We start from the raw sequence: 27,721 nt of genomic DNA, 5'->3' as shown, positions 1-27,721 counted from the left end.
CAATCATTATTGTGGGTATTGATGAAGTGTCACAGGTAGTTGCCCAGGACCTGGTTGACCCACTCCACTTGCCCATTGGACTGAGTGTGATAAGCCGAGGAGAAGCCCAAGACGATATCCAGATGTTTACAGAGTGCTCTTCAGAATCTGGAAGTAAACTGCAAACCTTGATCAGATATGATGTGGCGAGGAAATCCATGCAGGCGGAAAATATGCTTAATGAAGCTGTCAACCAATTAAGGAATGGACGGAAGAACAGACAACGGGGTAAAATGTGCCATTTTTTTTTTTTAGAAGTGATCCACGACTACTCAGATGACAGTGCAACCCCCAGAAACTGGCAAATCCGTAATGAAGTCCACTGCTATGTGCTGCCAAGGAATGGATGGTACAGGTAATGGCAGGAAAGATCCGGTAGGAAGCCGTCTAGGACTTTTATTGCGGGCACAAGTTGGACAGGTAGCCACATAGGCATAGATCTCCTTCCTCATGGATGGCCACCAGTAATGAGAGATCAATTGTAATGTCTTCCTTTGCCCCGCATAACCAGCCACCTTGGACGAGTGACTCCAAGACAAAACCCGCTCCCTCTCAGAATCACCCACAAGGGTTTTTCCTGGAGGAATTTGCGACAGGCAGACAGGGGCGACTGTAACCATCTTAGAGGGTTCAATGATAAATGGAGGATCCTCCTCTTGGTCCCCAGACAGAAATGAGCGAGAGAGGGCATCAGCTCTGCCATTCTTGTCACCGGATCTGAAGTAGAAAAGAAAGTTAAAGCGGGCAAAAAACAAAGACCACCTGGCTTGGCGAGGGTTAAGTCTCTGAGCGGACTGGAGATATGCCAGATTCTTATGGTCTGTGTAGATCACTAATGGATAAACTGCGCCCTCCAGCATGTATCGCCACTCCTCCACAGCCATCTTAATGGCATCTTAATGGCAAGCAATTCCCGGTCCCCGATGGAGTAGTTACAGTACGTTCTGGAGTGGAGAAGGCTTTGGAGAAGAAGCCGCAGGACATGTGGCGAACCGAGGAGGACTTCTGCATAAGCACATCTCCGGACCCTAATGAGGATGCATCCACCTCAAAGAAGAACTGTTTATTCAGATCTGAACGATGCAGAACAGGTGTGGGGGTGAAGCACCGTTTGAGAGAGTGGAAGGCCTCTTCAGCTTCAGGGGACCAGTTCTTTGGATCGTCTCTCTTTCAGGTCATGGCAGAGATGGATGCAGTCAGAGTGGAGAAGTGCGGGATAAATTGCCGATAATAATTGGCAAAGCCAAGGAATCTTTGGATTGCCTTGACTCCCATGGGCAATGGCCATTTTAGGATGGAAGAGACCTTCTCAGGATCCATCCTAAGTCCGGTATCTGAGACAATGTATCCCAAGAAAGGACAGGACTGTTCAAAAACGCACTTCTCATACTTGACGTAGAGTTGATTCTCCCCAAGATGCTGAAGAAGTTGTCAAACTGCTCATCTGTGGGAGGCCAGATCTGGGGAAAATATCAGAATATCGTCCGGGTACACCACAACGCAAGTATAAAGCAGGTCCCGGAAGATATAGTTGATGAACAAAATGGCCATGCATTACTAAGACCGAAGGGCATCACTCGGTATTCATAGTGTTCGTCCCTGGTGTTGAAAGCTGTCTTCCATTCGTCTCCCTGGCGAATGAGGATTAGATTGTAGGCACCTCTTAAAGCTAATTTGGCGAAGATCCTGGCACCTCTTAATCGGTCAAACAACTCTGTAATCAGTGGGATAGGATATCCCGGACCTAGCAGGTGAGGAGGATTTCAGAATGAACCCCCTGGCTAAATTCTCCTGAATGTAGTCCGACATAGTTTGAGTCTCAGCTGGGGACAGAGGGTAATTTCGGCCTCTAGGGAGTGTAGACCCGGGAATCAAGTCGATAAGGCAGTCATACAGCCTGTGGAGCGGCAAAGTCTCTGTCTCCTTCTTGTCAAATACATCGGTGAAGGACCAATAGGCAGACGGCAAACCGGGCAGCGATTCCGAACTAGACGGGATCTTAGCCGGGCGTATGGGAGCCAGACACCTCCCATGACAAATGCTCCCAGCGGAGCACCTCTCAGGTCCAACACAGGTTTCATGCTTACGCAGCCACGGTAGGCCCAAGGGAAAGGCGTGAGGCATGTTGGAGAGGACATAGAAGACCATTTTCTCTGTACGGAGCATCCCAATATGGACCTCAAGTGGCTCAGTTGTCAAACGAACCATCTCCCAAAGAGTTCTCCAACCGACAGATGTTATTGTCAGAGGTTTCTGGAGTGGATGAACTGGGATTTGGAACCGATCCACTACAGCCTGAAGGATGTAATTTCTGGCTACCCCGTAATCCAAATATGCTGACTCAACAAACTGGGATTCACCGGCTGTCACAGCTACAGTAAGAATCAGGGGTTGAGAGACATCCTTTCCGTTTAGAGAGACCTCTCCTACCACCTCAAGATGTCGGATCTTCTTCGGTCCTTGAGAAAACAGAGCCAGGCACTGCGGTTTACTTTCATGTGCCACCTCACTAGCACACCCACGGAAGTGGAGGTCTATACGGATGGCAAAGGAGATCAAGTTGTCAAGGGTAGTTGGTAGGTCTCAATAGACTAGCTCATCCTTAATATCTCCGGAACACCCCTCCCAGAACGTCATCACCAAAGCTTTGTAATTCAATCCGAGCTCGGACGCCAGGATGCGAAAGCGTACCGCATATTACCCCACAGTATAATTGGACTGACGTAAACGGAGAAGAGCTGTAGCTGCTGAGGTGGTTGGCCCGGGCTCATCTAACACTTTGCGGAAATCTTCCAAGAATGCTGGCAAATTGGAGATGATTGGATCCTCTCTCTCCCATAATGGATTCAGCCACCCCAGGGCCTTGCCTCCAAGGTGTGACCTTAAAAACACCACCTTTGCTCAGTCCAGCGGGAAGTGGTGTGGAAGACGTTCAAAATGTTGCCGGCACTGGTTGATGAACCAGCGGCAGTTCTTCGGATTGCCGTCAAAACGTGGTGGGGCTGCAAGTTGGGGACCAGGATCTTGAACTAAGCAAATTGTCTGGGAAGACTCCTGGTACATGGACCATACAGGCAGTGGTTTGTTGAACCACTGTGTCACAGACCACGGAGAGCCTGGAGGGGCATGGCTAAGCAATCACCTCACTAGTCACTAGAGCCTCTGATAGTGAGGTTAGACTTGGCTCCCGATAAACGCCAGGTACCACTCCAGGACAGACCAACAGTCGTGCAGCAGCTGGACCCGAAGAACAGACTGGATGGAGCAGCAGGCAGAGCTTGTATCAGAGTGCAGCGGACAGAGTTTGTGTCAAAGACAGAGTTTGTGTTAGAGTGCAGCTAGCAGGATTTGTTTCAGAGTGCAGCAAGCGGGATTTGCTTCAGAGTGCAACAGGCAGGATTTGTATTGTGGTGGTATGGCGTGGTGCTAACAGGGAGCCATGATGTCAGCATTCCTATCAACAGAGTAGAGAAGAAGAGAAGGCGGCAGGAGCACTCTGCGGCCGCTCTGTGCCAGCAGAGATCAGCGCCAACTACTTGCCTGTTGGTTCTTAGGCCTATAATAAAGAAAATTAAATAGCCCTGGATAAACCCTTTAAATGTTTATCTTGTATGTCTCAATACACGTTTAGATTATTTTTCTGTTTTGTTTTTGCAGGTTATTCACCACCTGCTTTAGCTTGCTCTCTTTCTGAGATGCAGACAGTGTAAGTGTAAGTATATATGGGTGTGTATATACAGTGGGTATAGAAAGTACTCAGACCCCTTTAAATTTTTCACTCTTTGCTTCATTGCAGCCATTTGGTAAATTCAAAAAAGTATGAATACTTATGACCATGTGATATTTTAGTTTTTTTTTAAATAAATTTGCAAAAATTTCTACATTTCTGTTTTTTTCAGTCAAGATGGGGTGCAGAGTGTACATTAAAAAAAAATTCATTTTTTTCTCATTAATTTTCCCAAATGGCTGCAATGAAACAGAGTGACAAATTTAAAGGGGTCTGAATACTTTCAGTACCCACTGCATATATCCGTGCATTGTCTCTTACTTATGCTGTGATATGACTGTGTGCTTTATGGCTATACAGTGTCAGCACTGTGTGCATTATGGACAAGCATATGGCACAGGTTGGAGTTGGAGACCAAAGTAATTTGCAGAGATTATAAAATAGTTTGCTGATGAAGGCCATCAGAGCGAAGTGGGACACCAGGATTAATTGTTAATTTAAGCCATAAAGGTACTGACCCATACTTGACTTCCTCCAGAAAATATTATATAGTTTCTGTCGGCCACAGGATGTCAAATGGGGTTCAGACCCCTTATTACATAAGGAAATAATGGGAGCGATAATTTGGGAGAGGAGTGTTGTGACATTTCTTGCTTTTTAAATCTCTAGATTTCTGGAAAATGCGTCAAATAATGACTTTATTCACATTAATACAATTGTATCTAATCATATTAGTTTTACCTTAATGCGTGGATGCAATATATAACACGGGGGATGTTTTTCCGATCATAGACATCTGTGGTCTCTGGATAAAAGATCTATGAATATAAATCAGATGAGAAATTTATTGAGATGGATAGAATTTCACATCAAAAACTCAACACAGAATTCATGTCGGGAAATAACGAGGTGAGGATTGTAGTAAAAGTCAGACACTTCAGCAAAACGATATGATGAACATTGATGGATTAGAATATCAGGAGTGGAATACAAAGAAATACACAATGTATAGATGCAAGTACATTAGTAACAATCCACGTCCCTTAGTTACCGTACAATACCAGAGGTCATCCCTACTGTATGTAATAAATTTGCTTTTTTCATTATCAAGATTATTACTTTTTTCTGACAAATAGTTTAATAACTAGAAATCACAGACACATATCCATAAAAGAAGTTCACCTAAACCTGCATTACCACCCCCAATCTCAAATAGCTTCAAGTTTTGCAGGGTCTCGAGCTACAAAGCAGGAAGAAGCATCTATCGTTCTGGAGGACCCAGCACATGTCTGTATTATATGGTCAGACTATCGATGTCAATGGGAACAACTATATAATGCTTCATTTTCCTCTACTGGCACTGGAGGAAGTCAAGTATGGGTCAGTACCTTTAAAATTTCTACATTTCTGTTTTTTTCAGTCAAGATGGGGTAGCCATAGCTTACACTTTATAGCCAAGGGAAAACCCTAACAATATTAGCAAATAAAACCTATTAGTAATCAACAGTCCCAAAGATATTCAATCGCTAGCCAAGAGATATTTTCTTGACTTTCTTCCATCCTTTCCATACACTTGCTGGGTCTTGGTCCCACATGAATGGGAAAGAATGGTCAGACTTGGCATATATGTATGGTGGAGGGGAATAAATCGTATTTCCCTTGAAAACAAAGCATAGGACATGTTCATATACAACATGCCCAATCATTTATGCCCCCACACCTGTCAAACATTTTTTTTACTTATTAGATGGCTGGCTAGTCCTCAGAATTCAGTGGATTTTCCTGACCTTCATCAAATATACAGTACATGGTCACCAACCCTACAACATCCCCTGGTCTATCATCCCCGCTTACAGATTATGTATACTAGGTCTCCCACAGAATGCAAAACTATCTGGCATGTAACACCAAGGAGAAGTGGCTACTCTGGTGTCTGTCACTGCTCCTAGTGTCTGACATTGGCTCCGACATGGACATCATAATGACAGCTAGTCAGTGAGCTAAGCAGCTCTGCAGTGTAGACAGGATGTCCTGCTCAGAGCCGCTGAGCTCATGGATTCCCTGCAGCTCTGTCATTGTGACATTAGTGCCACAGCCAATGCCAGACACCAGGAGCAGTGGTGGAGACTCGCTGGAGGACCAGAAGATGGCGCGTATTGCTTGGGGAAGGTTTCCCATAACAAACTGCATCCGTAGATGAAGTTTTCGACAACCTCTTTAAACTAGATTTCCAACATAACCAGGGATAAATTCCTTGCCAGAAACTCATCTACACATAACCTGTGTCCAGTATTTGCCCTTCATCAGTGTAGAGAAGAGGAGTTGTCTGGCAAGGATCGGACATTCACTTAAGAGAAGCGACCTCTCCTAGCTGGTACTCTCCTGTGTGAAGTGAAGAAAACTACGGTAATTTGCATATTTTTCGTTGGAGCATTGCCGCTAAGATCCCCACTCAGCAGGTCGCTAACTCCTTATTAACCTATGACATACTCTTTTGTTATAGGACACTAAGGGCAGTATGAAGCCGGCTCAGGAGATGGTCCTGTTTTACACCAGGCAGATGTCGGCTATGTTACATAGCTGATATTTGTAATTGCAGCGGCGGGAGTGCGCTCCGATCACAGTTCTTTAAGCAATTAAATGACCCTGTCACTCTGTCGTCTCCCATCTCTAATGAGCCAATCACAGGGAACCAAGGATTTACCATGGCAGCTGGTCAAATAATACCTGGTTCAAGTTGTCCAAAGCGACTAAAAAAATTAAAACGGAAAAAAAAACAAAAACACAGAAGTGTAACCCTTTTCCGACATTGGGCATAATAGTATGCCGATGTCGGACTCCCTCCCTTTGATGTGGGCCCACATCTTTCCAGGGACATGTACGTTTTTTAAACAGCTGACATGTGCCCGCAATAGCCGCGGGTGGAATCGCGATCCACCTGTGGCTATTACCTAGTTAAATGCCGCTGTCAAACTCTGACAGCGGCATTTAAATGGCGCTTCCAGCAATTGTGCCAGAAATACACACACCGGTGACCCACGTCACGTGATCGCGGGTCACCGGTGTCAGGATGACAACCCGAGGTCTCTTGTTGTTACCCAGTGGTCGGCGCTCATAGCAAGTGAGTAATTCTACTACATAGAGGTGATCTGAGCATCGCCTCTATGTAGCAGAGCCGATCGGGCTATGGCAGCTTCTAGTCTCCATTGGAGCCTATTGAAGCATGCCAAAAGGACAAGGAAAAAAAAATAGAATTAGACTTACCGGTAATTCGGTTTCTAGGAACCTTCCACGACAGCCACCTTGGAGGTTTTCTCCCCGCCCTAATAGGGGACAGGAACACAAAGAGGTTAAATAACCCTCCCCTTCCCCTTCCTGCTACCTCAGTGCTTTTTCTGAACATACTAGCATGAATAGTTACCGCCAGTAGAGCAGGAATCATCAGGTAAATATATCATACAGGGAGGGAAATTAGTGCTGTCGTGGAAGGTTCCTAGAAACCGAATTACCGGTAAGTCTAATTCTATTTTCTCTAGTCACCTTCCACGACAGCCACCTTGGAGTCATGCCAACGTTAATTTATTAGGGAGGGACTACGGCTTGCAAGACGTGTCTGCCGAATGTCAGATCCCTATTGAAATCCAGTCTATAGTGTCTAGTAAAGGTGTGCACAGAGGACCAGGTGGCCGCTCTGCATTTCTGCTCCGAAGACGTATTTCCTCTTGCTGCCCAGGACGTAGCGACTGATCGAGTGGAGTGGGCTTTTAACGACTCGGGAGGAGAGAGATGTCTTGAAGAATATGCCAGAGAGATGGACTGCTTGATCCAGCCTGCTATTGTGTTCTTTGCCGCTTTCTTCCCCTTATTTCTCCCTGAATACTGAAGGAACAGGTTCTGATCGATTCTCCAATCCTTGGTTGCTTCGAGGTAACGGAGAACTACCCTGCGGACATCCAGTATATGAAACTTTCCTTCCTTCGGGTTAGAAGGATTTGGGCAAAATGAGGGCAACACGATATCCTGGCTTCTATGAAAGTGTGACACCACCGTGGGCATAAAGGAGGGGTCTAGGCGTAGTACTATACTGTCTGAATTGAGAAGGAGATAAGGTTCCTGTACCGAAAGGGCCTGTAGCGCCCTCACTCGTCTAGCTGATGTGATTGCCACAAGAAACACTGTTTTGAGTGTAAGCATTTTTAATGAGATTCCTGACAGGGGCTCAAACGGGGCCTGTGTTAGGCTATTGAGTACTAAATTAAGATCCCAGGGGGGAACCCGATTAGGGAGCGAAGGGCGAATCCTGCCTGCCGCTATCATGAACCGCTTGACCCAGTGGTGTTTGGCTAGGTATTGGTCAAAAAAGGAACTAAGGGCAGATACCTGTACCTTTAACGTACTCGGAGTAAGCCCTAGATCTAACCCTTTCTGTAGGAAGTCTAGTATCTGGGCAATATTTGGATGGGTGGGGTCAGGGACCCTCGTGAGGCACCAGGAGGAAATTTTTTTCCATATTTTCCCGTAAATTGCATTCGTTACCGGTTTTCTACTTTTTTGAAGGGTCCGGATTACTTCATCCGACAACCCTTTGTCCTTCAGAATGTTGGCCTCAATAACCAAGCTGCTAGACATAGCTTGGCTGGGTTCGGGTGTAGTAATGGACCTTGAAAAAGGAGGTTGGTCTTCTTGGGTAGAAGCAAGGGACCTTCCTGGGCCATGTCCAATAGAGCGCTGTACCAGCTTCGTCCTGGCCACATGGGAGCCACCAGGATCGTCTGCCCTGATCTTTTGTAACGTTCTTGCCAGCATCGGGATTGGGGGAAAGGCGTAGGCCAGTCTGAAGACCCATGGACGGGCAAATGCATCCGTCCCCCGGGCTCCGTACGTGGGACTGAGGGAGAAATAGGTCGCCGCCTTTGTATTTTGCGCATTCGCGAACAGGTCGACTGCTGGGTCCCCCCAGCTTGAGGCTAGAGCCTGGAAGACGTCTTGGTTCAGACACCATTCTCCTGGATGGACGTCCTTCCTCCTCAGGAAGTCTGCCTGGATGTTTTCCGACCCCTTCAGGTGTACCGCGGAAATGGATAACAGGTGCTTCTCTGCCCAGAGGAAGATCCTTGCTGCTACTTTCTTTAGAATGGCGTACCTTGTGCCCCCTTGGTGCCTGAGATATGCCACCGTGGTCACGTTGTCGGAGTATTTCCGAACATGATGGTTCTTGACAAGGGCTGATGTGGCCTTCAGTGACTCTTCCACTGCCGACAACTTTCTCAGGTTTGAAGATCCGGCCTTTAAGTTCTGGGGCCACTGCCCCTGGATGTATGAATCTTCGACCACCGCTCCCCAGCCCCTCAGACTGGCATCAGTACATAATATTCTTAGAGGAAGCTGATCCCAGCTTACTCCTCACCTCAGGTTTCGGTAGCTCAGCCACCACCAGAGGGCCGATTTTACATGTCCTGGAAGTAGAACTCTTTTTGACAGGTTGTTTGGCTATTTCTTCATATTTATCAGGACATACGACTGGAGGACTCGCATGTGAGATTGTGCCCAGGACACCGCCTGAATGCACGCTGTCAGGGAACCCAGGATGGACATGGCGTCCCTCAGCGTCGGCGCCCTTTGGTCTCTGAACCGGATTATTTTCTGCCGAAGGTCTTTTTGACGATCTTCGGGAAGAAAGGACGTCCTCTTCTCTGAATCCAAGAGAAACCCCCAAAATTTTTTCCTCGGGGAAGGATAGAGGGCCGACTTCTGGAGATTTGGTATCCACCCTAGGGTTTCGAGTATCTGCAGGGTTCTTGATACGTCCTGGTTCAGCCGGTTTACTGATGGGGCGACGATTAGCAGATCGTCTAGATACGGTACAATGCATATCCCCTGAAGCCGAATGGAGATGATTGCTTCCTTCATGATTTTCGTGAACACCCTTGGTGCTGGGGATACCCCAAACGGCAGGGCATTGAACTGAAGGTGGCGGATTCCTCGGTCGTGGGCGAAAGCAAACCTCAGAAACTTCTGGTGGACCGGATGAATGGGAACGTGGTAATACGCATCCCTTAGGTCTATTGTCGCCATCTGCCAGCCTCGTCCAATAAGAGGAAACGCTGATCTCACTGACTCCATCTTGAACCTTCGGTACTTGATGAAGTGGTTCAGGGGCTTTAGATTTATTATGAGCCTGTGTTTTCCTGAGGGTTTCTTTAACAGGAACAGGCGAGAATAATGTCCCCTGCCCTCCTCTTGTGAAGGTACATACGAGACCACTTTGAGACCACTTCTTCCCGTAGCAGTTCTTGTATCTGAAGCCACAGAACTTTCTGCAGACTTGGGGATTGCGCTGGGGTAATCCTTAGGGCATGGGGGGGTGCTCAAACTCCAGTTTTAGCCCAAATTGTATAGTGTGCAGGACCCACTGGTTCAAGGTCGTTGCCTGCCATTGGGCGAAAAACTGTGTGAGTCGACCCCCTACCCGGGAGTCACTGTTTCTCCGGGGGCTGCTGCTGTTGGGGCACAAGGATGTTTCTTCCTTTACCCCCTTTCGGGTTGCTCCACCGACCCATCTTACCCTTTCCTCTGAACGTCCTTTGAGAGGTCTGTTCCCTTGAGGGATGAAAAAACCGCCTATTGGTGGGTTTCTGTTCCGGCAGTGACTTGTTCTTGTCGGAAGCCTTCTCAAGGATGTCATCCAGGACCGGCCCGAACACGTGGTGTCCCTGGAAGGGGATGGCACATAGTTTTGTCTTGGAAGTGATGTCGCCTCCCCATGACTTCAGTCATAAGGCTCTCCTGGCCGAGTTTGAAAGGACTAGGGACCTTGCTGCCACCCGTACCGTTTCTCCTGAAGCGTCAGCTAAATAGCCTGTTGCCTTCTGGAGGATTGACAGGGAGTCTAAGATTTCCTCTCTTGGGGTACCCCCCCGACAGGTGGTCTTCCAACGTACGTAGCAAGAAAAACAACTACATGTGGGGACAAATGACACCGCAAGAAACGACCTGGAAACCATCTGCAGAGACTTTGAAGACTTAGGCAAGAAAGTGAAAGAACTGGGAGCGCAGGTGGTCTTCTCTTCCATCCTCCCAGTGGATGGTCATGGAACAAGGAGGTGGAATAAGATTCTGCAGGTGAACAACTGGCTACGTCGATGGTGCCGTCAGCAACGATTTGGATTTCTGGATCACGGAGTGAACTACTTATACGATGGACTACTTGCTAGAGATGGGGTGCACCTTACGAAGACTGGAAAGCATGTATTTGGAAGTCGCCTTGCTACACTTGTAAGGAGAGCTTTAAACTAGAACAACATGGGAAGGGAAGCAAAAGACCAGAAAAAGCCATACACCTGACAAATGCTATTGAGAACTCTACTATTAGAAGTGGAAAGGAAGAACAAAGACGAAAGAATCTAATTAATAAAAATATTGGAGAAAGAGAAACCAATCACAAACTAAAATGTTTCTATACTAATGCACAAAGCATGGGCAACAAACAAGGAGAATTGGAACTACTAACACAGGAAAAGAAATATGATGTCATTGGAATCACCGGAACTTGGTGGGACAATACACATGATTGGAATACAAGACTAGAAGGATACAACTTATTTGCAAGAAACAGACTTGATAAACGAGGAGGGGGTGTTGCATTGTATGTTAGAAACGCGTATATCTGCACAGAGATTGAAGCTTCAGAGACTGGGAGTTCTGTGGAAACTGTTTGGGTAAGAATACAAGGACAGAACAATGGAAAGGACACCATTGTAGGCATTTACTACAGGCCGCCTGTGCAAGCTGAAGATATTGATGAACTCTTTATGCATCAAATGGCCAAGTTCTCCAAAAAATATGACATAGTTGTCATGGGAGATTTCAACTATCCAGACATTTGTTGGGAATCTCTCTCAGGCAAAACTAACAGGTCAAGGAAATTCTTATCCTCTCTTGCTGACAACTTTATCTTCCAAAAGGTAGGGGAGAAAGCAAGGGGAACTGCTACCTTGGATCTAATCCTTATAAACAGGGAGGAAATGGTTGAGGAGGTAAAAGTGGCTGGAACCCTAGGAGGTAGCGACCATGCTATTTTAGAATTTTGGATAACTAGAGGCGGAAGACCTGTGAAGACTCAGACGTCAAGATTAGATTTCAGAAAGGCAGATTTTAAGGGATTCAGAAAGATAATTGGAGGGATCCAATGGCTGGATATCCTTAAAGACAAAAATGTCCAGGAAGGATGGGAAATCTTGAAAAATGAAATTCTCAAAGCACAGTTGTTAACAATTCCGAAAAGAGGGAAGAATAGGAAGCATTTAAGGAAACCAGGATGGGTGAACACAGAACTTAAGCACATGCTAAAAAGGAAGAAAATTTTTTTTATAAAATGGAAAGAGGGAGGCATATCTAAAGAAGAATATAATGCTGTCTGCAGAACCTGCAGGGCACAAATCAGATTAGCTAAAGCTGAAAATGAATTGAGGCTTGCAAGAGATGTCAAAAGCAATAATAAAGGATTTTGGGGTTATGTCAAAAGTAAAAGAAAAGTCAAAGATGCTATAGGATTTTTACAGGTTGAAAATGATGAAATGGTAAGACAGGATGTTGAGAAGGCTGAACTTTTAAATTCCTATTTTGCATCTGTTTTCTCTCAGAAAGGAAATGTAACATCAACTGTTCTTCACTGTCCTATTAAGGGAATAGAAGAATCCAGGATATCTATAAACAGAAAGATAGTGAGGAAACACTTAGCTAACCTAAATGAATTCAAGTCTCCAGGTCCAGATGAATTACACCCCAGAGTACTGAAGGAGATAGCAGAAGAAATTTTTGAACCCCTCTCCATAATCTTTGAAAATTCTTGGAGAACAGGAGAAGTGCCAGAAGACTGGAAAAGAGCAAATGTTGTTCCTATCTTCAAAAAGGGGAAGAAGGTGGACCCAGGCAACTATAGGCCGGTGAGTCTGACTTCTATACCAGGAAAGATCTTTGAACAAATTATTAAACAACATGTATGTCAATACCTGGATAAGAATGAAGTGATTAAACAGAGTCAGCATGGGTTTGTAACTAATAAGTCATGTCAGACTAACTTAATTTCCTTCTATGACGGTATCACTGATTGGGTGGATCAAGGAAATGCTGTAGATATAGTATATCTTGACTTCAGCAAAGCATTTGACAAAGTCTCTCATACAATCCTTATTGAAAAAAATGACTAAGTATGGAATGGACAAGGCAACTGTTAGGTGGATTCATAACTGGCTTAGTGATCGGACCCAAAGAGTGGTCGTAAATGGCTGCACATCCAGTTGGAAGAATGTCTCAAGTGGGGTACCACAGGGCTCTGTCCTGGGCCCTGTATTGTTCAACATCTTTATCAACGATTTAGATGAAGGAATTGAGGGTAAACTGATTAAATTTTCTGATGACACAAAGCTAGGAGGGATAGCTAATACTAGAGAAGAGAGAGAGAGGATTCAAAAAGATTTAAATAAACTGGAGAAGTGGGCAGCAACTAACAGAATGGTTTTTAACAGGGAGAAATGCAAAGTACTACATCTGGGCAATAAAAATGAAAAAAGCATATATAGAATGGGAGGAATAGGGCTAAGTGACAGCACATGTGAAAAAGACTTGGGTATACTAATAGATCACAGACTGAATATGAGTCAACAGTGTGATGCAGCAGCAAAAAAGGCAAATACAATTCTAGGATGTATTAACAGAAGCATACAGTCTAGATCACGTGAAGTCATTATTTCCCTCTACTCCTCTTTGGTCAGACCTCATCTGGAATATTGTGTCCAGTTTTGGGCACCACATTTTAAAAAAGACATCAACAAACTGGAGCAAGTTCAGAAAAGAGCGACCAGAATGGTGACCGGTCTGCAAACCCTGTCTTATGAGGAAAGGTTGCAGGATTTGGGAATGTTTAGTTTGCAAAAGAGAAGACTGAGAGGAGACTTAATAGCTGTCTACAAATATCTAAAGGGCTGTCACATTGTAGAAGGATCAACTTTATTCTCATTTGCACAAGGAAAGACTAGAAGCAATGGGATGAAACTGAATGGGAGGAGACACAGATTAGATATTAGAAAAAACTTTTTGACAGTTAGAGTGATCAATGAGTGGAACAGGCTGCCACGAGAAGTGGTGAGTTCTCCTTCAATGGAAGTCTTCAAACAGAGGCTGGACAGACATCTGACTGGGATGATTTAGCGAATCCTGCTTTGAGCAGGGGGTTGGACCAGATGGCCCAGGAGGTCCCTTCCAACTCTACGATTCTATGATTCTATGATTCTAAAGATCTAGCTACGCAGGTGGATGCAATATTTGCTTTGAGCAGGTTCGTAGAAGCTTCCCAGGACTTTTCAAGATGGCTTTCTATTTTGCGATCTATCGGATCCTTCAATTGGGAGGCATCCTCAAAGGGCAAGGACGTCTTCTTAGTGACTTTAGACACTTGGAGGTCTATCTTAGGGATCTCCCAAATGGAACTATCACCTTCCAGGGGGAACAAATTTTTTAGCTCAGAGGGCACCGTAAGTGCTTTCTCGGGGGAGGACCACTCCTGAGCTATTAAATCCTGTATAACCTCATGAACCGGGAAACCCTTTCTACCTCTGGGTTTCAACCCTCCAAACATCTCATCCTGGACTGAGAGCCTGACCTCCTCCTCCTCCAATCCCATGGTATTTCTTACCATGGAAACTAACTCCTCCATATCCTCTATCCTCAGAGGAGAAATAGTATTTTTTTGTATCATGACTGGAGGTGGATGTGGAGCCCTCATTTTCCCAAATATCCTCCGACCCAGAGGAACGGGCCTCTCCCGAGTCTGAGTCGGCTTCCATAGGTGCCCTTTTCCACTTTTTTGGGGCAGGGCCCTGGGCCGGGGTTTGGGCAGCTATGGAGGTCTGAACCTCCTGTCTAATGAGAGTCTTTATGCTGTCAAACAGAGAGGGTTGCTCGGTACGCAGGATATTTTGCATACAAGGCTGGCATAACTTCTTTCTGTAGTTAGAAGGAAACCTAGCACCACATATACCACACTTGCGGGGGTTGGGGCAGAGGCCTTGTCTTCCTGCAAGAAGAAGAGAAGGCTTACTCAGACCTGTGCCACCAGTTTGTTTGACAGGCAAGGGACCGGCCCCGCTACTCACTGTAGGAGGGGGAACGCTGGGCTCCGCAGATGCTGCAGTTGAGGGCTTCTCACCGTCCATTCTGCACACACCACACTCTGCGCTTACCTGGAGCTGCTGCACCTTTTTAAGGGTGATGCGGCGTTCATTTACTGGGTGCTCCTCCCTCCTCCCCAGTCCCTGGGGAGGATGTTGCTCGACCCCCGCCGCCATTGTATTCATTTCCCGGGTCTCCCCGGGTGCCAGCGCGCGTTTCCCCTTCACAGGACGCCAGAAGCCAAAAACCAGAAGTGCGCGTCACTGCTACTTCCGGTCGACTGCCCGCCCCCTCTGACGTGCGCGCGTGGCTCCAATGCAGTGCTGGGAGGAAGGAGGAAGCCGGGGAGCTGTGCAGGACCCCGGCAGGCACCATACCGCCCTGCTTTACCCCGGAGGGCGCGGGAGGGGCGGCCATATCCCAAGTCACACCAGCGGTGGAGATGGGAGCAGCACATGGAGGAGGAGAGGCAAACCCCCCGACCTCAGCTGCCCAGCTTCTGTGAGTACATAGCGGCTTCGCTCGCTGGTCACGGCAGCCCCTTGTGACCTCTTCATGCCCCTATAGGGGACAGGAAAAACACTGAGGTAGCAGGAAGGGGAGGGTTAGTTAACCTCTTTGTGTTCCTGTCCCCTATTAGGGCGGGGAGACAACCTCCAAGGTGGCTGTCGTGGAAGGTGACTAGAGAAAAAGTGATTACAAATATAAAAAAATATAAAAAAGTTCAAATCACTCCCCTTTCGCCCTATTCAAAATGAAACAATAAAAATAAAAATCAAACATACACATATTCGGTATCGCCGTGTTCAGAATCGGAATGATAGAATTACCATTTTTAGTTGCCGTAATGCAATAAAAAGAGACCAAAATGTAATGTCTACACTAAAATATCATAAAAAAAAATAATCCGCTCAAGACAGAAAAAAACAAGTCCACACACTGCTAAATACGCACAGGAAAAAACAAAACAAATAAAAACAGTTACAGGACTTAGAAAACGGGGACTTTTTTCACCATAATATTATTATTATTGAAAACATTTTACGCAATTTTGATATCACCGTTTTCAAACTCACCTGGAGCATTACACTGTGAGGTAATAGTATACCACACAATTAATGCTGAAGATCAAAATGGAAAAAAAAAATTTTTCTTTTTAATTTTTACACAATTTCACCACAACTGGTATTTTATTTTTGCTAATTTCCAATACAACAGCTATGTTGGTGGAAAAATGAAAAAAGCTATGGCCATAGGAACAAAGGGAGGACAAAAACAAAAGCGCAGAAATAAAAAAAAAATTCCCAGGCCCTTAAGTGGTACTAACCACACATTGCTTACAAATCAACTGGTTTCCGTTCCTTACCTTAGGAAGCCCAATGGATTCCATAGCCCGTAACCACTGTACAGTATTATCTGTGTGCCGAAAGTGTAAACCAGAGCGCTAAAAAACAAGTTAAAACAGCATATAATCACTATTTATAGATATTTGATACCAGTATACAAGTGATATTATATATTGTAAGGACAGCAAACATTTTTACACTACATTTAGTATCATTTTATGAAAGATACTTCTGTTTTATATCATGTTGTCCAGTCAAGGGGACCATATACCTTCATTACAGCAGGGAAGAAAATATCCTAAGTACTGTGTTCATATTACCGTTTCCTGGGTCAGATTGGTTCCTTCTCTGGAGGGCTCAGCTTCTGATTGTACAGGGCCCCAAAATCCAGCAGTAGGCAATCACATTTGTGGTAAGTCACTTGCCACTGGGTCAGTTTCTTATGGGATGATCCACATAAAAACTACATTTCTCAACATTGAAATTGAAATGCCAAGAAGAAAAAGCCAAGGAGTTATGGAAATCTCAAGACCAATAAATATGATAATGATATGATAATGATATGTAAAAGGATGAAAAAATTAAAGGACATTTTTTGAAATCATCTCCATTTATTCTGCATTGCGTTTGAGCTCCATAAGTAGAAATACTGCAAAAAAAAAACAAAAAACTAACAGACCTTCCTGGTGTGGTACCATGGAGATGGACCAATATACTGCTCACTTCTGAAAATCCACAAGGAGTCCTGCTGAGCTTGTGTTGCCAATTCCCAAGGTCCAGGCTCCCACAAGGGAAAAAATTTGGGAAGGTAAAAAGGAACAGTACTGTAGAGGATCATAGAGAAAGCATCGAGAATCACTAGTGAGCGCTGGCATTAAAGGGGTATTCCCATCTCCAAGATCCTATCCCAATATGCAGTTGGTGTAATAATATTAGCAAATATCTCCAATTAGAAATGTAGTGTTGTTCTTCTGATTCGCTATGTCGCTTACCCCATGTGCAGGGCATGACTTTACCTTTTTAACTTTGAACTTGCAACACTAAGGAATGAATGTATAAATGAGATTTTGCCTGGAAAGGACATGAATATTAGGTCCTTTTGTGGGACCAAGAAACAGCAGACAGACACTTGGTTTAGCTTGTAAACTAGCTGCTGGATAGTATTATTGAGATTTAGGGCACGTTAGGTAACATACAGCAATATGTCATGGATCTGGGTCAACTCCTCCTGGCACTGACTCTCCTCTGTGACAAAAACAGCTACAAAAGTCAATTTTTTGAGAGAAGAATAGGGTTAGCTCAGGCACAAGAAATGATACTGTATTGACTCTGAAGTAGTTGTCAAGAGGCTTCTGAGGGACAGACCAGTCAGTTCACAGCATTATTTACAGACACAAATGAGTCGTCATCTAGGCTATGACAGTGGCTCGTCTTGCAGTCACTTCTCTAAGCTTCAATGAGACGACTTCAGATATACGCGAGGACATAACCAGCAGAACTGCAGGCTGCACCAGTGATAAACCACATGGGCACCGAGAACCAACCATGACACCTTCAAATATTGCCATTTAACATAAAAGTGTTGTGAATTCTCTCTCTGACTTCCCTCTGGTGATTACTGAAGGTAGTGGAGCTGGTCAGATTGACAGAGGGGTTGCAAGTTCTCTTTCTGGGCTCCCTCTGGTGGTTACTGGAGGTAGTGGAGCTGATCTGATTGACAGAGGCTTGCCACATGATAAAGAGGAAGACGATTGGAGATCTGGGCGTTCAGATTGGGATTTAAGACAGCCGACTCCCTCTATCCCTGCTGCTGATTTTCTTCCTGTGCCTCCTGAGGTCTGATGTCTCCTGCATGTTCATCTAAGTGGTTCATCTTCTACTCTGTTGCATTTGATCTGGTTTTGTCTATCTCAGGTTTGTGCGGGTCAGCTGGCTCTGGCTGGGACTGTGCTGAATCACCGCCCATATGTTACTGCTTGTGTCAGCTTGTTTTGTCCCCTGTTATATTGGTCGCATTTTGCTTTGCTTTCAGAATATACCAGAGTGCCGATATAGTGGGGGCGAAGTCATGCAACTTCAGTGTTTTTGTGCATCAGATGTGTTGGACTTTTGCAGGGTTTTTTGCGTGATTGCAGACAGTGTCTTTCCTTTCCTGTCCTGTCTAGTCAGTGTGGGCCCCATCATTTGCTCAGTCTATTTTCCTGCCTGCGTTTGTGCTTTCATCTTGTCTCACCGACAATATATGTTTGGGGGCTATCTATTCCTTTGGGGCCTGCTCCAGGGCAGTTTAGATTTCCCCTTTCTTGCTTTAGTCTTAGTTAGCTCTCCGGCTGTGCCGAGGCATCTAGGATCATCGTAGGCACGCTCCACGGCTACTGCTAGTTGTGTGAACAGGATCAGTGGTTTGCAATCCGCTTAGTTATCAACCTCTCTGGTTTTCTGTGGCTTAGCATGGGCCTGCTATGCTCCTCGACTGTGACCCATTCATAACAAAAAGTATAACAGCTAGTGTAGCTGTTGGAATATGGTTGGTGCAACAACTCCATTCCTGTCTATGATTAGTTGCTAGATTTGTATGCGCTTCATAAAGTTAGAACAAAAAAAAACTCCCAGAGGCTCACACAGGGAGAGCATGTGACTGTATTTCCTGTTTTCCTGTGTCTGTGTATGAGAGAAGCAGCCTGCTGTAGATGCTGCACAGAGACACACAAATGATTTATTCCTGATCTATTAAGCAGATTGTTCCTGAATAAAGAAGCTCTGTTGTCACACGCTTGGAGAGTGTCCTGAATAATCCACTGCCAACAGGTTATGCGCTCAGAGTGACACAGAACTCCAGAGTAACACAGCAATAGAAGCCCAGAGCAAAAGAGAAGATGTCCACTAGCAGCAAACCTGTCAAGTTCTCAGTGCCAAGCCTCACTATCCAGAACCGCCAGTCCTAGAAATTCAAGGTGAAGATGCTGCTCATAAGAGAAGGTATGTGGAAATATACTCAGGAACAAGTGCCTCATCCATTACCAGATGATTAGCTAGAGAAGAATCAGAAAGCACAAAGCACGGTCTCCCTCAGTGTAGATGATAATCAGACTGTGCATATATGTAAGTGTGCAACTGCAAAGGAGATGTGGGATGAGTTACAGAAAGTGCATGAAAGATCAAATCTCAGCAATAAGCTTTATCTATATAAGAAACACCCTAGAGATGTGGAGCGTCTCAGGGGTATTAGAGAAGAAATTATAGATTTTCATGTTGCTGCACTTCTATTAAGTGGTCTTCCAGAGAGTTATGACACACTTGTGACTGCACTAGATGCATGGCCAGATGAGGAGCAAACTTGTGGGGGGGGGGGTGGCGATGTAGTGAGCCAGGAGGATGCGCTGAGACGGAGCTCCTGCTATCCTGTAATTATCCTGCCTATCCAGCAATTTCACCGGCACTTAGCTGCGGCCAACTTGCTCTCCTGGTTCCCGGGAGTCTTCCGGTGCCCGGGGAGACAGGATCGTCAGCCTCAGTGAGCCGAGCGCTGGAAAAGCCGGCGGGGACGTGGGACCTGGGGGAGACGGCGGCCATCTTAACTGTGCACTCCGACAGGACGGAGGCACGGACTTACAGCTTCTATCCCCGTGGAGCCGCTGGAGCGGCGCGTCTTTCTCCGGGAGGTACAGGAGGGGGAGACGCTGTGGGAGCTTTGGAGTGTGAGCCCCGTGCCCCCTCACCTGGCGTCTTGACAACCCTCCCTGGTGTTTGTACCGGGCGCTCCTGGGCCCCCCCTTGGGAGAGTGCTGCTGGACTCCCGGGTGCAGGCGGTGGTCGGAGGCTGGGCCGGCCGGCCGGCGGGCCTGCAGGGACGGCAGCCATCTTTGAAGCACATGCGCTGCTGGTGAGACGCGGTGCTGGTCCCCATTGCTGCAGCGCTGACGGACGGGTGATCACATATCCTTCAAGGACTGTGGAGGGCAAACGGTGAGTGCCCTGAAAGATTGGGCCCCGCTTTCCTCCTTTTCGCTATATCGCTTAGCCTGTTGGTGCTATTACTTTAAGATCCTGGGTCCCTTCCTGGCTGCTGTCTTGTGGGACGCTGTGGTCTCCCCCCCCCCCCGGGTTATAAGGGCCCTCGTCTGCTGCTTGGAGCCGGACATTGTTTTCCTGCGTGGCCTTACAGATCTGCGTTATCTTTGGGGCTCTGCTGTCACTATATGAGAGCCCTGCTACGCCTATAATAGAGGTCTCCAGTGTACTGTTCTTCATAACCAGCCATGCCATATTGCTGTTAAAATGAGCCGCTCTAAAGGGAACGGGAGCGGCCAAAAGGCTTAAAGAATATGCTAGAATAGACCATTCTGACGTCGCAAAACCCCTTAAAACCCTTCACAGGCTCAGCGTAAAAGCCGCCCTTCTGGAGGCGAGGAGGAGAGGGAGCAAGAGGAGTTAACCCTCAAACAGGCGTCAGAACAATTGATGCAGGCCATCGCCTTGACCAGGACATCTCTAACTGGGAAGATCGAGGACGTGCACACTGAGGTGGGACGCCTCCGACAAGATATGCAAGCCATGAGGGGCTGCATTACGGAGGTGGAGAAACGGGTATCTCAGGTAGAAGACACCATCACACCTATGGAAGCCAAGTTAACGAAGGTGGCAGGCTCTATGAATGCATGGAGGCAGAAAGCAGACGACCTGGAGAACAGAATGCGTCGGAATAATATCCGAATTATTGGGCTCCCGGAACGTTCGGAGGGTCAACACCCGGAGCAGTTTCTGGAAGATTGGCTCAAAACTACTTTGGGAGACGAAATTTCTTCGACATTTGCGGTGGAGCGGGCCCACAGAGTCCCCACTAGGCCTCTTCCTCCTGGAGCCCCACCTAGACCTTTTCTGGCACGTCTCCTTAACTGCAGGGACAGGGATGTGGCTCTGCGTTTGGCATGGCAGAAAAGCCCCATCAAGTTCAACAACGCCACGGTCTCGATTATCCCAGACTTCTCCATGGAACTTCAGAAACAGCGGGCACAGTTCATGGAGGTCAAAAAGAGCCTCCGGGCGAGGAATGTTATGTACTCAATGATTTATCCGGCCCGGCTTCGAGTGGTTTATGAGGGTTCCACTCAGTTTTTCACGGATCCGGCGGGGGCGGCTGAATGGCTGCGATCCCACGGGAGGTCTGCTGCAGAGGAATCCTAGTGTATATATTGCTGGTCAATACCTTTGCTTCAATGGCCTGATTGGAGCTCTATCCGCCGGTGTCCAATTACCAACCATACTGGACACTGTGCTCAGTGATGGTATCCCCTTGTTTGCTTCATGATGGGAGTGCAGGACATTGCTCCCATACTGTTTGTTGTTTATTTACTTTGTTTTTTCTTTGTTGTGATTTTATATGTTTTTTAGGTAAGATTCACAGCCAACGACACTTTTCATTTTTACGAGATGTCTCTAAATTTTACCTGGGTAATGATGTGCCACATATTCAGTGGAGTAACACATGGGGTCTGAGTTGATCTGTATGACATGGAATGTGAGGGGTATAAAAACCCCTCGTAAAAAAGATTAAGGTTTTTTCGCAGGTCAGACATTACCACCCTCACATTGTGGCCTTGGTGGAAACGCACCTGACCAGGGATACTGTTCGGTGTGTGCAGAAGCCTTGGGTACAATGGTCTGTTCACGCATTCCACACTAGCTACTCGAGAGGGGTTTCATTGCTGGTACATAGAGACGTTAGATGGGAGGCCAGGGAGAGTCGAAGGGATCCTGAAGGTCGTTTTGCTTTTGTGCATGCACTGATAAATGCCAGGGAATATGTAATCCTATGTGTCTATAACCCCCCTCCAGCTAGTATGTCTCTTCTTCAGAGGGCAATGAGCTTTGCCCTGGATTACCTAGATGCGGATGTTATCTGAATGGGGGATTTCAATATGGTTATGAACAACTGCCTTGATAAATTGAGACTGGATGATGGAATGACTGGGGGGGGGCCTCTTCGCAGACTACAACTTTGCTGTCACTGTTTATGAGGGAGGGCGGGTGGCTGGATCTGTGGAGGATGCGTTACCCTGAATTAAGAGAGTATACCTGTCACTCGTCCACTAAACGCTCTCTATCGCGCATAGATTACATATTTGGTTCCAGCGGTCTGGCGATGTGGGTGGATAACATAGAGCATGGTACTAGGGGGATCTCAGATCATAGCGCGGTCATTCTTAAGTTTAGATATGGACAATTAAACAAGGGGATAGTTTGGAAGTTGAATCCTTTCTGGTTGAAGTTAATAGTATCCCCCGATAGAACAATTAGTCAATTGCATTGTTTCATTGAGTCTCATCCGGAACCTAAAGATGTTAATTTATTTTGGGATGCCCTTAAGGCATACTTGATAGGTTACCTGACCTCCACGATCTCTTATATTAAGCGGGTAACCTCAAGGGAGGATGAGGAAATGGAGCGACGATTGAAAGACTCAGAGGCTACATATATATCTAATCAAACTAGTGGCAATAGGATTGAGTGGTTGGCTGCCCAGAGGTTGTACGCCTAGCACATAGACACTAAATCTAAACGTAAACTATTTTTCACCCGTCAATCTTATTTTGAATTGGGAAACCAGGCAAGTAAGTTTTTGGCCTATTTGGTACGCCAGCAGAATACCTCCAATACAATACTGCAGATTCGTAGGGCGGATGGTTTACTGGTGTCTTCGACAGAGGAGATACTTGGCTGTTTTTACGATTACTACAGATTATTATATGAATCTAAAAGTGACTTTGCTAATTTGGGGTGCCTGGACTACTTATCAGATGTGACATTCCCTACATTAGACCCTGAACAACGAGCCCTTATGGACGCTGTATTCACCGTGGAAGAGATAGAAAATGCCATAATGGGCATGGCTTCTGGAAAGGCCCCTGGACCAGATGGGTTCCCCATTGAATTGTATAGGAAATACCGAGATATACTGGTGCCACTTCTGGTGAAGGTATTTCGAGGAATTTGGGAAGGGAAGTCTATGCCTGATTCTTTTTATGAGGCCAATATTATAATGCTTAGGAGGGAAGGAAAGGACCCCTTGGAATGTGGATCTTACCGTCCTATTTCATTAGTGAATGTGGACTATAAAATCTTTACTAAGATCCTAGCTACCAGGCTGAACTCAATTATATTGAACCTTGTACATCCTGATCAAACGGGTTTCATGCCTGGTAAGAGCACTTCCATTAATATCAGACGGGTTCAGTCAATAGTCCAATATAGCTCCCTAATAACCGACAACAAATGGGCATTGGCGTCGTTAGATGCCGCCAAGGCTTTTGACTCTCGAGTGGCCTTTTCTCTCCGCGTGCTTGCAAAGATATGGATTTGGTGATAAATTTGTAAAGTGGATCAAAATACTATATATGAAACCCAAGGCCCGTATCATAGTAAATAACTCTATATCTGAGTCTTTTCCATTACATAGGGGGACTCGTCAAGGCTCCCCCCTCTCCCCTGCCCTCTTCCCTCTTGCAATTGAGGCATTGGCAATTCGAATACGGTCTTCCCCTGGCATTAAGGGAATCGGTGTAGCGGGTCGAGTGGACACAATAGGTTTATATGCTGATGATATGGTGGTTTTCATGGATGAAGTCGAAGAAACTTTGCCGCAAGTGACAGCCCTAATAGACAGATTTAGTAAATACTCAGGCTTATATATAAATTGGGAGAAGTCGGATCTGTTACCCCTTTCTCATGTTCCGATGTCGCAGCTGGAAGCTCTCTCCTCACTGTCTATTGTATCTAATTTTAAATATCTGGGTATCTATATATCCCGTGATAGTGCGTTTGATTTACAACTTAATGTCCACCCACTGCTGGAACTAGTTAAAATTAAATTTACATCTCTGGAGCAAACTTCCATTGTCTGTAGCCTGGAGCAAACTTCCGTTGTCTGTAGCCGGACGCATTAACTTGATTAAAATGATATTGCTTCCCAAGCTTAGCTACTCCCTTCAGCACAGTGCTGTGATGGTGCCCAGATCTTTCGTCATGAGTCTTAACTCCCAGATCACGTCTTTTATATGGGGGAAAACTAGGCCCAAACTTAAATTGGCCACCTTACAAAGACCAAATTTTTTCCCGTATTATTTGGCTGGGCAAGCTAAAGCTTGAAGTAACTGGATGCCGGGTAGCTACATTCCCAACTCTGAAAGTCACCTGCTTCATGCTGCACAGACTGATTGCCCACTGGGTTTTCTTGAGGTAGAAAGAACTAATGCCCCTCGTTTGCTACCCCTGCTCCGATTGGCAAGAGTAACAAGGAGGCAAATCAATAAAGTGTCTGGGTTTAAAGATTTTATAGCCGAAATGCCCCTGTGGAATAATGATTATTTTCCAGAATTGCTAAACCACCCATCCACTGAATTTTGGATTCAACATGACGTCTCTTCGATGGGAGACTTATATGATCAAGGGACCTTGAAGTCTTTTGAGCAATTACAGGTCGCGCATGATATCCCAATTCTTCCGCTATTTACAACTGAGATCAGCTCTTCAATCGCATGTAAGATGTGGGGTGTGGGCCGTACTATTTCATCTCTGCCTCTGATAGGAATCCTCAAATTGCAGGGCCCTCAGGGTCTCATCTCCTCTTTATACACATACATGCTGTCAGCGGGAGCAGAATCTGCCATAAGTTCTGTCAGGAGAAAGTGGGATTGGCTCATCCTAATACGCAGGATGAGGAGTGGGAGGAGATTTTGGAATCTCCAACTGGAGTATCACCATCTATTAACAGAATGATACAATTATATATAATCAACCAGTCGTACTTGACTCCGACAAGACTTTTGAGGATGGGCCGTTACCAGTCATCAGAATGTTTAAGGTGTCACTCTCCAGACGCAGATTTTATTCATATGATATGGCAGTGTCCCACTGTCCTGCATTATTGGGGAGAGATGACATCATTACTGTCATCCCTAATACAGGCCCCGGTCCCTCTGAAGCCACTGGTCTGCTTGTTTGGGGTAGGGGATGAGGAGATTTGGGGTCGATATGATGGGGTCTTCCTGCGTGAGACGTTGTTTATGGCACGGAAGGTACTGGCATTACGGTGGATGGGAACTTTGTCCCCCTCTCTTAGAATTTGGGCTGACTTGGTGAATTTGATTATTCCATACGAGCGCACGTTATACCAAAACAGGGGATGCCCGGGTAAATTTGAAAAGATTTGGGGGAGGTGGAACTCCTCCCACCTTACCCTGCAAGGTTGAGACATCACATACGAGATAATATGCTGCAGGATGCTAGGCTGCGAAATAGTAGATATAGGTTGATGTAGTAGTTGTTGTAGTTTAGTATTTCTGATTAGATTTCCTCATCCGAATAATATGTTAAAAGGCTTATGTGATTTGTTCGATATACATGTTTTATGATAAATAACCAACTGTCCTTTGCGCATACTGGGAAGGTTATAATACTACTGTGTTCTTTTAAGAAACAAAAAATAGTGCATAATTATTTGGCTTTATATTCTAATAATGGATGGAAACATGTATGCTCTGTGGAAAATGTTTATTAACATGGGCCAATTGTATGTTGTACATGTTTTATGCCCTGAAGTTCAATAAACGAATTTAAAAAAAAAAAAAAAAGTCAAACTTGTGGGTGAATTCAAGAAAAAAATGCAGCATGTAAGCAGCAGTAATGAATCTAGAATCTAGAGCAGAAACAGACCCAGAAGCAGTAAGGAAGCTAGCTCAACTTGCAAATGGTATTGAAATCAACCAGTGTAATCAAATGATGAAGTGCACTAGCTGTCTTAAAGGGAAAATGTCCAGAAAATCCTTTCCTAAAATAAGCACCACTGGATCTGCACAGCCTCTGGATCTGATACATACAGATGTATGAGGTCCAATAAGTGTTCAAACTCCTAGCAAGAAGAGATATTTTCTCACATTTATTGATGACTACTCCAGGTATACAGTCGCCTACCTGCTTCACAGTAAGGATGAAGTTCAACAGAAACTTGAAGAATATCTTGCTGTAGTGTTGAACAAATTTGGAAGAATGCTAAAAGCCACGCGTGCAGATTATGGAACCAAATATACAAGTGGTAAGGTGCAAACCATTTTGAAAAAGAATGGAATCGTGTTCCAGACTACCATTCCATACAACCCCCAGAACAAAATAGCACTGCAGACAGAAAGAACCGTACTCTCTGTGAAAGCAGTATGTTGTTTGATGAAAATCTACCTACAACGCTTGCTATCTTAAAAACAGTCTGCCAGGTAAAGCCACAAAATAAAACTCCATATGAGCTATGGAACTGCGAGAAGCCTAACCTGAAGCACCTCAGGATATTTTGAAGCAAAACGTTTGCTTATGTTCCCAAAGAAAAATGTTCCAAGCGGGAATCAGGCAAGGAGTACTGGTGGGCTATAGTGAAACTCAAAAGGGATACAAAATCCTGCTCCCAGAGACCAACACAGTAACAAACAGCAGAGATGTAGTGATTGATGTTTAAAACTCTGTGTCGCTCAAATTCCATTAAGTTACACCAGTTATTCAACCTAAGAAACAAAAAACAAGAATCTCAATCACTAAACCCAGACACCAAAAAGGAAAACACTGATGTGTGGATAAGGTCTGAAGCCACCAAGGAAGACACAGAAGAACCAAGTCCACCTCCAGTCAGGAAATCAGAAAGGCCACATACATGGTCAGAACACTTCCTGAATCACAGCCACAGTTGGAATTCTCTGCCGATGAGTAAGAAAGCCACGCCAAAAAGAATGGAATACAATTAAGAGAATTCATCAATATCTTAAAAAAAAGTCAAAGGCTAAACCTTAGGCTGTGTGCCCACGTAGTGTTTAAGCGTTTCTGCAGCGCTTTTAGACAAGCGATTCTGCTGCAGAAACTCTTAAGAAAAGCATCCAATTGATTTTTAATGAAAAACGCACATGTTGTGCCAATGGTGCGTTTTTAACCACTGCGAAAACGCTTAGGCTATGTGCCCACGTTGCTTTTTTGAAGCAGAATATTCCTGAGCGGAAACGCACACCCTCTTCCCGGGAAAACGCTTGCAATTTATGAAGCGCTTTTGTAAGCGTTTTTGATGCTTTTGCAAGGCTGTGTGCCCACGATGCGTTTTTGTAAGCGTTTACGCAGCGTTTGAGCCGGATCAGACGCTGCAGAAACGCTTAAAAGATGTATCCAATTAATTAGCATGCGTTTTTGGCTTTTTGTGCCAATGCATGTGTTTTTAACCGCTCAGGAATCGCTTAGCGGCTAAAAACGCAGCATGCTCATTAATTCCCGCATTGCTGAGCGTTTAGCCATCCCCAATGATCCCAGAAATCGCGTGTCAAAAAACGCGTAAAAAATCGCGCAAAAAACGCGCGGAAAAAGACGCGCGATTTCTGGGAAGGGGATCCTTTTCCTGAGCATTTAAAAACGCTAG

General features: G+C 45.4%; 1 protein-coding gene across 3 annotated transcripts in view; it reads right to left on the bottom strand.

Annotated features, from left to right (window-relative positions):
• The window catches only part of IQGAP2 (IQ motif containing GTPase activating protein 2), a 401,653-nt gene that overhangs the window by 190,268 nt on the left and 183,664 nt on the right, over nucleotides 1-27,721 (bottom strand). For all 3 annotated transcript variants that reach the window (XM_073584112.1, XM_073584115.1, XM_073584113.1), the window contains exons 4-5: nucleotides 16,302-16,379; nucleotides 4,508-4,584 (exon numbers count right to left, since the gene is read on the bottom strand). In XM_073584112.1, the coding sequence (XP_073440213.1) occupies nucleotides 4,508-4,584; nucleotides 16,302-16,379 (155 nt within the window). The remainder of the gene's footprint in view (nucleotides 1-4,507; nucleotides 4,585-16,301; nucleotides 16,380-27,721) is intronic.

This window comes from Dendrobates tinctorius, unplaced genomic scaffold, assembly GCF_039654945.1.
Source record: "Dendrobates tinctorius isolate UK_male_01 unplaced genomic scaffold, ASM3965494v1 ptg000083l, whole genome shotgun sequence".
NCBI lineage: Eukaryota > Metazoa > Chordata > Amphibia > Anura > Dendrobatidae > Dendrobates > Dendrobates tinctorius.
This window is presented reverse-complemented; position numbering and strand designations above follow the sequence as displayed.